Raw genomic sequence first — 13,716 nt, forward strand, 5'->3', positions numbered from 1 at the left:
AGCTCCAGGCTGTGCACGCGGGGTTGTCTCCTGCTACCTGGACCTGCTTTTGCTTGGGAGCCTCTACCCAGGTCACCGCCAGGTCCCCCTTCCCATCCCGTTGCTGCACATCCAGATCCTCTCCAGGTTTGACATTCACCTCCAAGGGGGGGATTCTGCCCTCTCCCCCGACTCTGCAGCCTTCACGCCATCAGCTGACGCACTGTCACCAGACTCTGACCCTCGTGCTGGGTCTGAAGGGTCCCTGCAGAGAATGCAGGAGCAATGATGAGAATGGAAACAGCTTCCCATTCCCTGGACAGCCAGGACTCGGGAACGCTGCTCAGGCCTGGCCTCTGTGATTCTTCCAGCGACCCTATGAGCTTGAGAAAAGCTGTCAATTCCCCTTTCCTGGAGGAGGAAACTGAGGCACAGAGGAGACTGGACCCGGACAGACCCCTCTAGAGCGGGGAAAACGCATCCCCCAAGGTTTACTGGGATAGGCTGGGCCTGGGGGTCCCCACCAGAAAGGACCCCTGCGTGTCTGTAGCCTCGGGTTTTCCCGACCAGGCAGACCAGAGTCCCAAGGCCTGCTGGGTGGGTCCAGGCCCGGAAGGCCAGGCGGGGCCCTGTCGGGGCCTGGGCGGGGCTGGCGGAGAGGCGGGGCCGCCCCTTCCAGCCAGGGCGGGCTGGGCGGTCGCCTTTAAAGGCGCCGGCCCGCTGCCCGCGGACCGTCAGGCTGGAGGGAGCCGAAGTCCCTGCTCTCCCCGCGCCCTGGGGATGCCCCTGCTGTCCCGACTGCCCGCTAGCCTGAGCCACCCGCGCATGTGACCGCGCGCCCACCCCAGTCCCATCCGTAGGCGCCTGGCCCCGCAGCGGCCTCGTTGTCCCCACCGACCCCCGCCGGCCCCCGCCCGGTTTCCCGCGCTGCCACCCGCCGCCGGCCTGGCCGCCATGCAGGCGCGAGCGCTGCTCCTGGCCGCGTTGGCCGCTTTGGCGCTGGCCCGGGAGCCCCCCGCGGCGCCGTGTCCCGCGCGCTGCGACGTGTCGCGGTGTCCCAGCCCCCGCTGCCCCGGCGGCTACGTGCCCGACCTCTGCAACTGCTGCCTGGTGTGCGCCGCCAGCGAGGGCGAGCCCTGCGGCAGCCCCCTGGACTCGCCTTGTGGGGAGAGCCTGGAGTGCGTGCGCGGCCTGTGCCGCTGCCGCTGGACGCACGCCGTGTGTGGCACCGACGGGCACACCTATGCCAACGTGTGCGCGCTGCAGGCGGCCAGCCGCCGCGCACTGCAGCTCTCCGGGACGCCCGTGCGCCAGCTGCAGAAGGGCGCCTGCCCGCTGGGTAAGCGCTCTGGGGCCGGGGAGGAAGCGAAGCTTCTTTCTCTTGGGGAAACTAAGGCCGGGAGTTAGGGCCGAGCTCGAGGTCGTCTCTCCCTGGGCACCACCGGGTGGCCCTTCAGAAATCATCCCACCAGCCGTCTGGTCTTTCAGATGAAGAAACTGAGGCCCAGAAAGGTAAACCGCTGTCCCCAAGGTCACAGAATTAGTCAAAAGGGAAACCCGGTGGTCTCCTGGCCACCCGAGGGGCCTCATCTAGGACTGTTTCCAGCTCTGGTCTCTTCAGAACTGATGTCTCGTGCCCATCCCCCTGGTCCTCGGACCCCTGCTCTGTCTGGGTATTGGATGAAGGACACTCTTTTCTGCCCTAAATCTCCAGCCCTGGTGCCCTCTTGGGTGATGCCTTCTTTCCTTGCGACTGTGGTGGAGTGCATGTCTCCACAGGACTGTGTGGGAAGGGTCGGGCTGCAGGTCCCTGAACTGCTTGGGGCGCCCCAGGAAGAGGCTGCCTGGGGGAGAGAACGGCGGGGTCAGACCCTAGAACAGCCTCCCCTGAGGCAGTCGGCTCTGAGTTGCATCTCACTGTGCAGGTGGACTCTGTGCGTGGAGGAAAATGCTGGAAAACCTGCTGTACCTTTTTCCCTGTTTGGGGTGCTTCTTAGGAAGGCAGGCTCTGCTGTGGGGCTCACTGAAGACCAGCACTGGGCCCCAGGCTCATGGTTAGGAGTCAGGGCCCTGCATGCCATCAGCTTGCAGGTGGCAGGGAGAGATGCAATAGCCACCAGAACAGGCTCCGTGGAGCCTCAGGAGCACCATGGGGAGCACCAACTGCCAGGGCACCTGGGAAGCCTGCAGAGGGTTTCCTAATTTTTCTGTGGTCCTCTGAATACAATTCCAAGTGTTTTCATGGTCTAAAAAGGTTGGGAATCTAAGCGCTCTATTCTTGTAGTGGAGACTCACAGGCTCAATCTATCAGAGGTTCTGAGAAAACCTGCAGTGTTCTCAATTGATAAAACCCAGGAGTTCCCCCAGAGAATTTCAACAGAGAGCTCCTCTTTTCTGGCAGAACACACATGTCCTCCTCCCAGCACACTGGGGTTCCTGGGAGCCCCGTGTGGGAAGCATCACTCGGGATTAGCTAGGATTATGTGGAAGAGTCACCGCAGGGTTTGGCAGGGAGTCCTGGTCCGTCTTGTGCTGGTACAACACACCTGAGACTGGACAGTTTCTACAGGACAGAGGTGTATTTCTCACAGCTCTGGAGGCTGGGACGTTCAGGACCAAGGTGCAGCAGGCTCGGTTGTCTGGTGAGGGTTGCACTCTGCAGAAGGGAGGAACCTGCGTCTTCACACAGCAGAAGTGCAGGCAGGGACAAAGCGCGATGCTGCCTGTAGCCTCTTTTATACGGAGCTTCAGCCCAGGCTGGAAAGGAGGAACCCTCGTGACCTCATCACCTCCTAACTCCCCACCTTTTCATACCATCACATGATGAGCAACACCTCTGTTTTGGAGGGAACACGTTCAAACCATCATGGGGGTGAGGGTGATGAGGTCTGGCTTGTGTTGAGACTGCCCAGGAAGCTGAGGGGTGCGAGTGTGGGGCTGCGGGGTCTCCGAGACGTTGTCACTGACTCAACACCTGCTGCACCGTCACGGTGGCTCATCAGATTGGGGCTTGGTGCTGGGGTGCCTTTCCTGGGTCTGCCCATTGCAGCCCAGCTGTGTGGATGGGGGCCGCCTCCCCACCCTGCTCCCCACTGTGGAAGGCACTATGAGAATAGGGCTGCAGGGTGCAGGGCTGGCAGGGAGCTGGAGGCAGCCTGGATGTTCCGAGACACTCACTGAGTCCTGGAGCCCATGTCGTGAGGCGCCTTCTCCGTGTGCCTGGCTGGCCCCAGGCTGGCGACAGGGCACAGCCATGTAGCAGACCCTGTTGGTGCCCTCAAGCCTCACAGACCATCAAGGGGACAGAGGGAGGGTGCGGGGAGGAAAATAGTCTGATCCCCACAGACAGGTGCATGGGGAGCTCAGAAGGCCAGGAGACGGCCAAGAGCGTGGGGTCACGGGCTGAGGCCTCAGTGCTCCGGGATCTGCGGTCCCAGCGCACCTCTTCCCGATGAGGTGACCTTAGACCACTTACTCACCCTGAGTTTCCTCAGATGAGAAGCGGGGGTGACAGCAGCACCTGCAGGAGAGCTGCTGCCGGGCACGAAGGCACACGCCCCTTGCCTGATGGGCGACCCCAGACCGCGCTATTTCACATGTTGTTATCACTGTGGTGACCGACCCGAATCTGTCTCACCTGGCAAGGTGAGGAGAGGCTCTCCAGAGGAGGCGCTTCTGTGCCAAGCTGGGGAGGAGGAGTGGGAGCTGCCCAGGGAAGGATGGGGAGGACGGGAGGGCATGGGCAAGGCAGAGATCTGCACAGGACCTGAGAGCCCTGTCACCACCAGAGCCCATGGAGCCAGGGAAGTGGTGGGGAGCCAGGGCCCAATGGGGAGGGGAGGCAGAGCGTGCAGGCGGGAGGCTGCTGGCCATCTCCAGGGCGCCGCTCACACTGTGGACGGTGTGCAGCCCTGCCTTTGTAGCCTGGTGCACGGGAACCTTGGACGCCCAGCTTTCGGCGGGGTGACACGCAGAGTCCACTCCCTGTGGAGGCCTTAGGTGCCCGGCCTCTCACCAGTCCTGCCTCATTTCCCACGGCAAGCCTGGTCCTTTCCCAGGCAGCGCAGATGTGTTGCCGGAGGCCAAGGAGGGTGAGGGACTGCTCTGAGGTCACATGGTCAGGAAGTGACCCGGCGGGGCCTGGTCTGGGTCTAGCTGGCTTTGAAGGCTATGCTCTGTGGGGCTTTTCCTCTGCAGGGGTGGCAGGGCCCCAAGACTGGGAGTCGGGTCAGGCCTGGGCCCCCGGCTCCATCAGGCTCAGCCTCCACGGAGTGTTCCAGCAGCGTAGCCAGGCTTCCGCCCTCCTGGCCAGAAGTTGCTGGGTGCCGGCCACACTTAGTGGTGTGCCAGGCGCTGCCGGGCATTTCTGGGAGGAAGTCTTGCCTGGTGAGGGCAGCCTCCTGTGGGCTGAGGTTCCTTGTGCTCTCCTCTCCCCTCCCCGTGTCAGCTCCTCCACTTTCTTTCACCCTCTATAGGAGGGTCTCCTTGGTCCCTTCTCACCACGCCCCTCCCCGTGAGCTCAGCTGCCATTAAGTCCTCCCCAGGTGCTGGGCCTTTGGGCGCTATCTCCAGCCCTCAGGTGTCTCCTGAGCTAGAGTTGTGTGGAGATGCCTGTGGAGCAGCCTCGGGCTCCACTCTCCCAGCCCCACTGAGAGGAGCACCAGGATGTTCAGTGGGGAGCCTCGATCCCCTCCGTCCCTCCACCCCTCATTCCCCTCTGCTCCTCATTCCCCTCCGCCCCTCACTCCCCTCCGCCCCTCACTCCCCTCCGCCCCTCACTCCCCTCCGCCCCTCACTCCCCTCCGCCCCTCACTCCCCTCCACCCCTCATTCCCCTGTGCCCCAGGAGTCCTCTCAGCTCACCCACAAAATGTCTCCTGGGGCGCTCTGACTTCCCCCCACCATCCTCCCTTCCATCACTTCTCACACAGCAGCCAGGATCACCTTGGTCAATCTGTCCTGCCCGTCACCTGCAGGCTTCCCCGCAAGGCACTTCAACACTTACCTTGACTCACAGGGCCTTGCGCCTGCCACCTGGCCCACACCACCCTCGGTGCCGTCTCCCGGTCCCCTGTGCTCCAGCCTCACTGGTCTTTTTCCCGCCTCGGGGCCTTTGCACGCACAGTGCCCACTACCCGGAGTTTCCTTCCCTTGCCTTCTTGTAGTGGGTTCTCCTGGATGTCTCACCGCCCCTAAGCCGCCTGCCCTGGCCACTGTGCCCCGTCGTCCTTCATTGCCTGGTGAGCACACCCAGGGTCTCCGGTGGGCCCTGCACACAGCTGTGACTGTCGGTCAGCTTCTCTGCGTGATCTCCATCTCCTCCAGGCTCAGAGCCTCGCAGGGCAGGGGCCTGGGCCGGTGTGTGGCCTCTGTAGATGACATGAAATGCGACAAGGACCCATGTGATGTGTGAATCTCCTATAACCTTCGGGGTCCTTCTTGCGTACCTTCAGTGACGGAGGATCACCACTCCTCAGGGGAACCCTTGCATCTTCTCAGGTCCGCGTTAAGGCAGCTCAGTTGCACGGAGCGGATAAATGTCCATCCACGGGGTGGTAAAAGCGGGGATAAATGCGTTTCTGAGGGCCTGTGTGGAGAAGGGTTGCCCTTTGCGCATAACCAGCGCTCTGAGGCCATGCAGCTCTCCTCTGGCTGCAGACAAACAGGCCTTGGAGCCAGCCTTGCGCTCAGAATGTAGAGCCCCGGGGCAGTTTACAAGGTGGCATTTAATCATCGGCTTTTATTGTGCAACCCCAAGCAGGTTCTGACGGCATCTCCCGGTTGTATTTATTGAAGAACTTGGGTTGACTTTTGACTTGTAATCCTCTTAGCAGCTTCCTGGGGCTGCACATGCATTGGAGTTCAGCATCTGGGACCACTCAGGCAAGATGACACCTCCCCTCCTGCCCCGCCCACTCCCGCTGGGGCGGCAGGGCCGAGCCACAGCATCTGGCCGCACTGGAGGACTTGGAACTGCCGGCAGAGCTGCTTGGCCAAGAGCCTTTGCCAAGGCCGCCAGGAGCCAGGAGTCCAGCCGGACTGGAGCTGAGACCAGGGCGCTGTGCAGCTGCCCTTCCTGCCAGGGCTTGGCCTAGCAAATGCACCCTCACCCCATCTGCCAGCCTGCAGTCTTCCCCCAGCAGGCCACTGCCCTCCCATGAAGCCCCACACAGTGGCCTGAGGGGACTTGGCGAGACCCCGGACCTTCCCTGCTGAAAGCTGGGCCGTGACTCCCACGGCCTCAGGACTAAGCATAGTCTCCTGGCGGGTTCACAGGCTTGGTGCCCCCAACCACTGCCTCCTGCCCACATCACCACAGCCACAGATCCCTGTGAAACCCCCATCCTGCGTTGTGAGGGACCAATGGCAATGCCTGGAGCCCAGAAGAGGACGAAACCACCTTCAGAATGGACAGAGGGCTAGGTCAGGAGGGCTTTCTGGAGGTGGTGGCATCCAGTTGTAGGAGGCGGGTACAAGGGGGCCTGTGCCTCCCACAGGCTCACCAGGGCCTGCCAGGTGGTCTGAATGCCCTCCACCCAGGCTTGCTTTGAGGGAGGGAGGTCACCAGGTTTTACAAGGGTCAAGGGTGTGACCCTGGGCTGTGTTCCAGGCCCACAAAGCCTTCAACACATCACTGGGGTATTGATATCCTGGTTCTGTATGAGAAAGGGTTCAGGGAGCTATAGGAAGCTGCCCTCGGTCACTCAGGTAGGGATGGACGGATCTGCCCTGAGCCCAGATCCCCTGGTTCCCCAACCAATGCTCCGAATACCAGGCAGGCCCCTAGTACCTTGGGGAAGTGAGGCCTTACTTAGTTTTGATGAGGGTGTTTGTGGACTAGTGGATGAGACAGGGTTTAAAATCACAGACCCTTGTCCTTTGTGCAGCCAAGACATGGCGAGGACACGTCCATATGTTCCCCAAGCTGAAAGCCAGGTCTAGTGCAGGGGCAGCAGGTGACTCCTGGAATTGTGCAGTGTACAGCCTGCCCACCTGTGTGCGTTACCCTGCTCCAGCACATAACGGGCAGAGCGCCAGGACTGGGACCCAGTTTTGTCCCTCATGTCTGGCTGCTCAGGGTGGAGTCCCAGCTCTACCCCAGAAGTCTCTGAAGCTCTTTGCACCTCAGTTTCTTCATCTGTGAAATGGATAACAGTGGGGGCCCTCCTCACTGGTCACTGGACAAACGAGATGATGGACTGAGTGTGCTTTGCACGGGGCCGGGCTCATAGAAGTTGATGTGAAGAAAGGATGGCAGGTGGACGTGTCTTACAGAAGTGGAGTTTGTGAGAGTGAGGGAGAGGGGTCGAGGAAGGGAAGGAGCTGGAAGGCGGTGCTGTCGTGTGCTGGCCCTGCCGGAGGGAGTTTCATTGGCCCCAGTCAAGGCAGGGAGGGCTTCCTGTAAGAGGAGGGCCAGGGGCTGTCTTCCTTGCCTTCAGTGGCATGGATGCTCAGAGGCCTGCCTGACCCATGGCACTGTGCACAAGGACCAGCCTTCCTGGTAAATCACAGGCAGGCTGGCGGCAACGCCTCCTCCTCCGAGGGGCTGGCTGCGGCCCAGCTGGGTGTGGAGTTTCACAGCCAGAGGAGCCAGGCTGGCCCCACATTGAGGATGGGTCTAGGTTGAGCTCCCCTGGGGCTGGACAGGCTGTCACATTTGCCAAGGGCCAGCACGGAGCAGGGGAAGCGCCAAGGTCAGGGCCTGGCTGTGCACCTTGGGCAGTTCCCATGATCTCTCTAAGCCTTGTTTCCTTGCCTGTAAAATGGACTCAGTTCCTGTCTTGCAGAATTGCTGCAAGAATTCAATGAGATCACAAACTTCGGAGCCCAGCCTGATGTCCCGTGCCCAGATCGGGTCCCGCCTGCGAGGTGTGGCCCGTGGAGGGGGAGGCAGCGGGTTGCTCTGGGCCTGGACTGCAGCCCTCGTCCCTCCTGCGTTCCACATGGACACGTCCCTGGGCTTGAGGGTGGCAGACAGCAGCATCCACCCCATAGGGAACCACAGCTGGCCCTGAGGCTTGTGGGGGCACAGTTCACTTGGGGACATGGCTAGGGGTGGGGGGTGCACAGTTCACTAGGGGACAGGCAAATTTTCCAGAGGAGGAAAAACACAGGAAGCTGTCCTGGGAACTAATTAGACCCAGGAGGCAGCCCCTTGTGGTGGGCGGGGCTGGGGGCTGTCGAGCGGGCCCCTGGAATGGCTCCTCTGTCTCTGAAGAGCATTCATTCGCTCCCTCATTCGCTTCCTGCCCACTGCTGCGGGCCAGGTCCAGCCCAGGTGCAGGGGTGCAGGCCACAGGCGCACCCCCAAGGGACCAGCTTTGGGAAGGGTACGAGGTGCTGTTGGGCCCAGAAGGAGAGGTGGATCACCGCACTTGCAGAGTCAGGGCAGGCTCCCCAGAGGAGGCGCTGCTGGCCTGGGCCCTGAGGAATGACAGGAAGGGCATACTCCTGGCGGAGGGAACCACATGTGCAAAGGCACAGTGACACTTAGGAGCCTGTGTGTGCAGGAACTAGAGCCGAGGTCCACAGGGGAGAGTGGCAGCACGTGGGGCTGCAGATGTCAATGGGACCAGGACACCCCAGGCCTTGAATGCCCTGCTAAGATGTTGCCTTCTGGTCTGTAGACCATGGTCACTGTTATGGACAGATGGTCACAGCCTGGGACCCATGGCTATCCACTTATGGCTTGTCCATCCCCAGCTCACAGCTGACCACTGGGTGACAGAGGGGTCTGCTAATTGCACAGGGCAATAAAAGAAAGGGCAGGGACCTTAAAGATGGAGGAACAGAACTGAGTGTTGGTCCCAGCTCTGCACATTATGTGCTAGAGGGACTGATGCATACAGTTGGGCAGGTTGTGCACTGCACAACTGCAGGGAAGCTGGCCACTCTGATATTTGTCAATAAGGGCCTGGAGTTACGCAGTGCACGTACCATGCAGCAGCACAAGGTAACCCCGAGGGGTATCTCGGCCTCAGTGTCGCCATCTGCTCCATGGCAGTTATGACTGTCCAGAGCCAGCACATGGTCCTCCCTCAGGGTCGGCCATAGTCCCCCAGGACTCCTCAGAGCTCCGTCAGGCAGGGCTGTTGGAGCTGGAGCCCTGGCACCCTGCTTGTCTCCCCTGCGCCCTGCTGTGCCCCTTCCTCTCCTGGGAGGTGACACCAGACACCTAGCCTTGAGCCTTGATTGCTTCGCTCTGTGTCAGGGTTTTCCCGACTGAAACTTCCGGGGCCTTTAGATTCCAGTTTATTGAGGGAAAAAAAAAAAAAGGCTGACGGCTGAATCTGGTTGAGACTGACTGTTGAATCTGGTTGAGACTGACTGTTGACTTCAGAACTTTGGCTCGAGGATGGGGTGGGGGTGGAGGTTGTCAAAAAACCCCAAATAAACAGAGTCTGCTTCCCAGCCATGGGGCCCACGGTTTTCCTGTGGAAAGAGGCAGTGGGAACCGCGTCCTCCTTTCCCCTGATTCATGGCTGATTCATCTGCGTGTTGGGAGGAGGAGCTGGAGCACGGAGGCCCCTGCCCCCACCCCACCACCCACCGAGGTCCGCTTAAAGGGGCAGGGCCTGGTGGGGCCCTGCAGGGGTGCCCCAGCCTCTGGGGTTGCCCAGACCCTGAAATCCACCAGACCTGGGCCAGCGCCAGGCCTGCCCTCCCTCAGTGAATGATCTTCGCCTCTCAACCAACCTCAGTCTCCTGGGCCATAAAATGGGCCAGTGCTGCTGCTGTTGTGAGGCTGCTGGGAGACTTGGTTAATCAGCTGACCCACATTCTTTCTTCAGGGTGCTGTTTGCAGACCTACTGTGTGCTGGCTCAGAGAGCATCAAGAAGGGCACCCTTGAACTTCTCTCCCTTCTCTCTGTCTTCCTCCCCTCCTCTCTCCGTCCCTCCTCCCCGCTCCATCCCTTCCTTCTGAAATGTCTCACCTTGTGTTGGTTACCACTGGGGTGTGGAGGCGAACCGGACAGTCTCTGTCCCAAAGGAGCCTGGGGTGTGGGGTGGGCACATGCGGGCTTCTCTTTGGAGACTCTGTGGGAAATGGGCCACCTCCCAGCCCAGGCCCACGGCCCTTCTGTCTCAGGCCTTGCTCTCCCGCCCTGTTTTATTTTCTCTTTGAAAAATGAAAAAAAGTCACTCTAACTTCACCCCAACCCCAAATAACCACCATGTAGTAGAATTCTGATGTTTCCTGCAAGGCTTTTACTTAATGAGTATTTTACAGAGGGTTTAGCAACGAATCTCCCCTCTAAAATCTAGTGGCACCTATTTTAAGTAACCTGTGGGAGACCACACTGGGGAGAAAGTCCTTCCAGTGGAGACTGCAGTGCCGTGCAGATCTTCAGGTTGCTGGGTCAGAGTTCAGGGGCCCAGCAGCCCAGGGGCTTGAGGGGGTCCAGGGGCTCAGCTTTGGCCCCAGCTCTGCAGCCCCCCGTGGTGAGACCTGGGCCAGGTCAAGCAGGGGATGGACAGGTTGGGGCCCAGAGAACTTTCTGGCCCTGGGTGTTGGAGTGTCTGAGTCCAGGATGGAGACACACAGGAAGGCAGGCTTTTCTAATCACCCGTGGAAGGAGAGGCGCTGGCATTCCTCATTCTGCTGTGCTCACACTGGGCCCAGGTCCCTGTCTGCCGTGGCTGCCTGCACAGGCAATGTGGGCTCAGCCTATGGCTTTCCATGTGCTGTGCCCCTGCCCGTGGGCTCTTCCAGGCCTGGGTCAGGGCACCTCTGCACTCACCCACTCCATGCCGGGCTCCCCTCTGCCTCATCCCTGGTGATGCTGTGCTGTCACTGGTCAGTTGCTGACTTGACCCTCGCCCCCAGCTGAACCACTGTGTCTCCAGCAGCCGTCACGGGTGAGCACATGGAAGACACCCTGCACGCACGGATTGAATAAGGCTGTGAGCAGGGGCAGATTCGGTCCAGCTGGGGCTGCTGGGGGGCTGCCTAGAGGAGGCAGGATTAGGGCCGGGCCCAGGACAGGCCAGAGCATCTTGGTAGGGAGAGCAGAGAGAGGTCGTGCTGGTGGAGGTGTAGAGAAGTGGGTGATGAGCAGAAACTTGAGTAGGCAGCCCAACAAAGGCCACGTGGTGGGAGAGGCGATACGGTCCCGACTGGGAGCTGTGCCCATGCCCTGGTGCTTCTTCTCAGGTGAGGCACATGGGGCGCCAGCCTCAGGCCCCAGGGCACGCAGGGGAGCAGCAGAACCGCTGAGTCTTCCCTGGTGGAGGGAGGAGGGCCTGGGCCTGGGGGTTGCCCTGGGGTCCCTCTGGGTCATGGGAATTGCTGGTCTGAGGGCATCTTGTGAGAGCTCTGAAGCAGCTCCGAACCTCACCAGGGCAGCAGGCTTTGTGGCTGGTGCCCTTCCTCTCTACTTGGGGGCTAGGAAATGAACTCAAGTTCCCAGGGGCAGGGAGGAGGAGCGGACAGGCCTGGGCTGCTTTCTCGGGCTGCACGGCAGCTTCACCTCACCAAGGCAGCCGCCCGCTTTGTAGGTGTGGAGCAGGGCAGCACATCCCTCATGGAAGCAAACGTGGGCACAGAGAGCCCTGGGCCCACAGCAGGCCCTGCCCCTGGGGTGCTTGTTAACGTGACCTCTGAACCTGAGACCCCACTCTGCCGCAGTAGTTTGATCTAAGAGGAGCCTCGCGGTGGCCGGCGTCTCCCAGCCAGGCTCTAGCCACCCCAGACAGGCGGCCTTTGATTCCGGCTGACTGAAGCGGACGAGCGCTGGTGTGGCTGGTGCCTGCAGGCCGGCTGAGAGGCAGACATCGGAAGTCTGGGAGACCCAACACCAGAGCTCGAGCCAACCCCCAGGTCCCAGCTCAGGCTAAAGGGCTCTTGAGGGCCTTGGGGAGCCACAAGGCAGAGGTGGGGGCACCCAGGGAAAGGAGCTCTGCGGCCTGCATTCAGATCCTGGTTCTCCCCTCTCAGTCACGTGTCCGTGGGCAGAGCGGTTCTTCTTATGGAGCCTCAGTGTCCCCACCTTTAAAATAGAGGCAAAATTTCCTCCCCCGGCCGCCCCCGGAGAGTTGGGGAAATGAATTGGGATGTGCCTGGGGATTGCGTTTGCCCCGTGATGATTCCTGGAGCATGGACCACGGCCTGGGTCCTGCCCCGACAGTGGCATCCAGCAGCATGGACTGCAGCCCGGGCCCTGCCCCCACAGTGGCACCCACCACGGTACCTTCGTGCCTTTGGATAATCCAGAAAACCAGATTTTCCCTCGGTCCCCATGCTCGGCCGCTTCCCAGTGATCAAGAGGAACGTGGGCTGCAAAGCTGGACATTATGGACTGAGCCCTCTTTGCTCCCCATCGCCAAGATGGCTGGGTGGCTGGGTACCGGGTGGGTGGGTAGCCCCCCGGCAGGGACTCAAAGTTTGCAGTCCTCCATACTCAGTCCCCATAGATGTGGTAGGAGGGCATCTTCAGTCCCATTTTCCAGATAAGAAGTTGAGGCCCAGAAAATCTAAGTGATTTGTCTGAGGCCACACAGCTAGAAAGCAGACAGGCCCAGCCGAACCCCTAGTGTGCAGCCTCCAGCCCAGTCTCATTCCGGGGCCCGGGAACCACAAGCGAGGCTGAGCAGTGTGCGTTCCAGATGGTGGGAACCAGAGAGATCCTGGCACAGGCCCATGCAGGGAACCCTGAGGTCTGTGGGCCCCGTGCCACCGCATGCCTCAGGCCTGTGGTCCTGGCAGCCACAGCCCCCACTCCTGACGGCAGCAGGAATCTGAGCCTGGGAAGGGCCCAGAGAAGTTCGTGAACCATCTGGCCAGTCGGGCTGGGGTGTGGCCAAGTTAGACACCGATGTAGGGCCCTGTGGACTCAGAAATTGGCAGCCCTTTTGGCCCAGAGGGGCCACACTGTGTCCGGGCCCGGGTAGCTCATAAAGGTCACCCAGGGGTCTTCCACTACACCCCCGCCTGGACACTGCTGTACCCCGAGGCTCGGAGGGACCGGCTGGAGCCCATGAGGAGAGGGCCCGTTCTCTCCTGTAAGGGTATTGCTGCAGCATGAGGGAACAGACAAGGCCCAGGGGGACTGACCCGAGATCCGGCCCCAGCCTCACTCCCGTGTGGCCCAGGATAATGTCCTAACCTCTCTCTGAGCCTCCTGGCCAGCCTGGCAGGGTCCAGTGAGAGGGCTGAGGAAGCCCAGAACGTGGAAGCCTTTTTAACCATTCTCGGGGTACGCGAGCGCCCTTCCCAAATGCCTGGTGTCACTGCACTGCTGTGGGGTAGGGGGTCCCCAACAGGCTCAGTGTGGGCTGAGGCTGGCTGGGAACCGGGACAGGGGTCTCAGGAAGAGCCTCCTCCTCCTGCCCCCTGGGCATAGGCCTCTGGGAGCTGGCGGTATCAGGGTCTCACTGACACACCTGGCCCTTCCCGCCAGCGCAGGTCTCCGCCAGCTGAGCAGCCCACGCTACAAATTCAACTTCATCGCTGACGTGGTGGAGAAGATCGCACCAGCCGTGGTCCACATAGAGCTCTTCCTGAGGTGGGTGGAGACCCCTCGCCCCTCTCTGCCTCCCGGTGTCCCCCGGCATGCCGGCCAGCTACTGGGGCCCAAACCAGGCTTGAAACTGGAGTGTCCTGGGGTCAGGCTGACCTCAGTCACATCTCCCAGCTGCCTGTGTGCCCCTGGGGAGAGTGACTCCACATCTGCTGGAGCTGTAGGCACCAAGAAGGTGCACAGCTGTGGGTCTTTGTCCCTTCATGCTGCCACCCATG

At 61.1% G+C, this 13,716-nt stretch overlaps 1 protein-coding gene across 3 annotated transcripts in view; it reads left to right on the forward strand.

The window, feature by feature from the left end:
- The first annotated feature begins 698 nt into the window (after window positions 1–698).
- Window positions 699–13,716, forward strand: part of HTRA3 (HtrA serine peptidase 3) — a 38,728-nt gene continuing 25,710 nt past the window's right edge. For all 3 annotated transcript variants that reach the window (XR_007725951.1, XM_050792134.1, XM_050792135.1), the window contains exons 1-2: window positions 699–1,318; window positions 13,384–13,483. Coding sequence is in view for 2 of the 3 variants with exons in the window: in XM_050792134.1 (XP_050648091.1) it covers window positions 934–1,318; window positions 13,384–13,483 (485 nt within the window). In the remaining variant the exon portion in view is untranslated. The remainder of the gene's footprint in view (window positions 1,319–13,383; window positions 13,484–13,716) is intronic.

This window comes from Macaca thibetana, chromosome 5 (genome assembly GCF_024542745.1).
Source record: "Macaca thibetana thibetana isolate TM-01 chromosome 5, ASM2454274v1, whole genome shotgun sequence".
Taxonomy (NCBI): Eukaryota; Metazoa; Chordata; class Mammalia; order Primates; family Cercopithecidae; genus Macaca; species Macaca thibetana.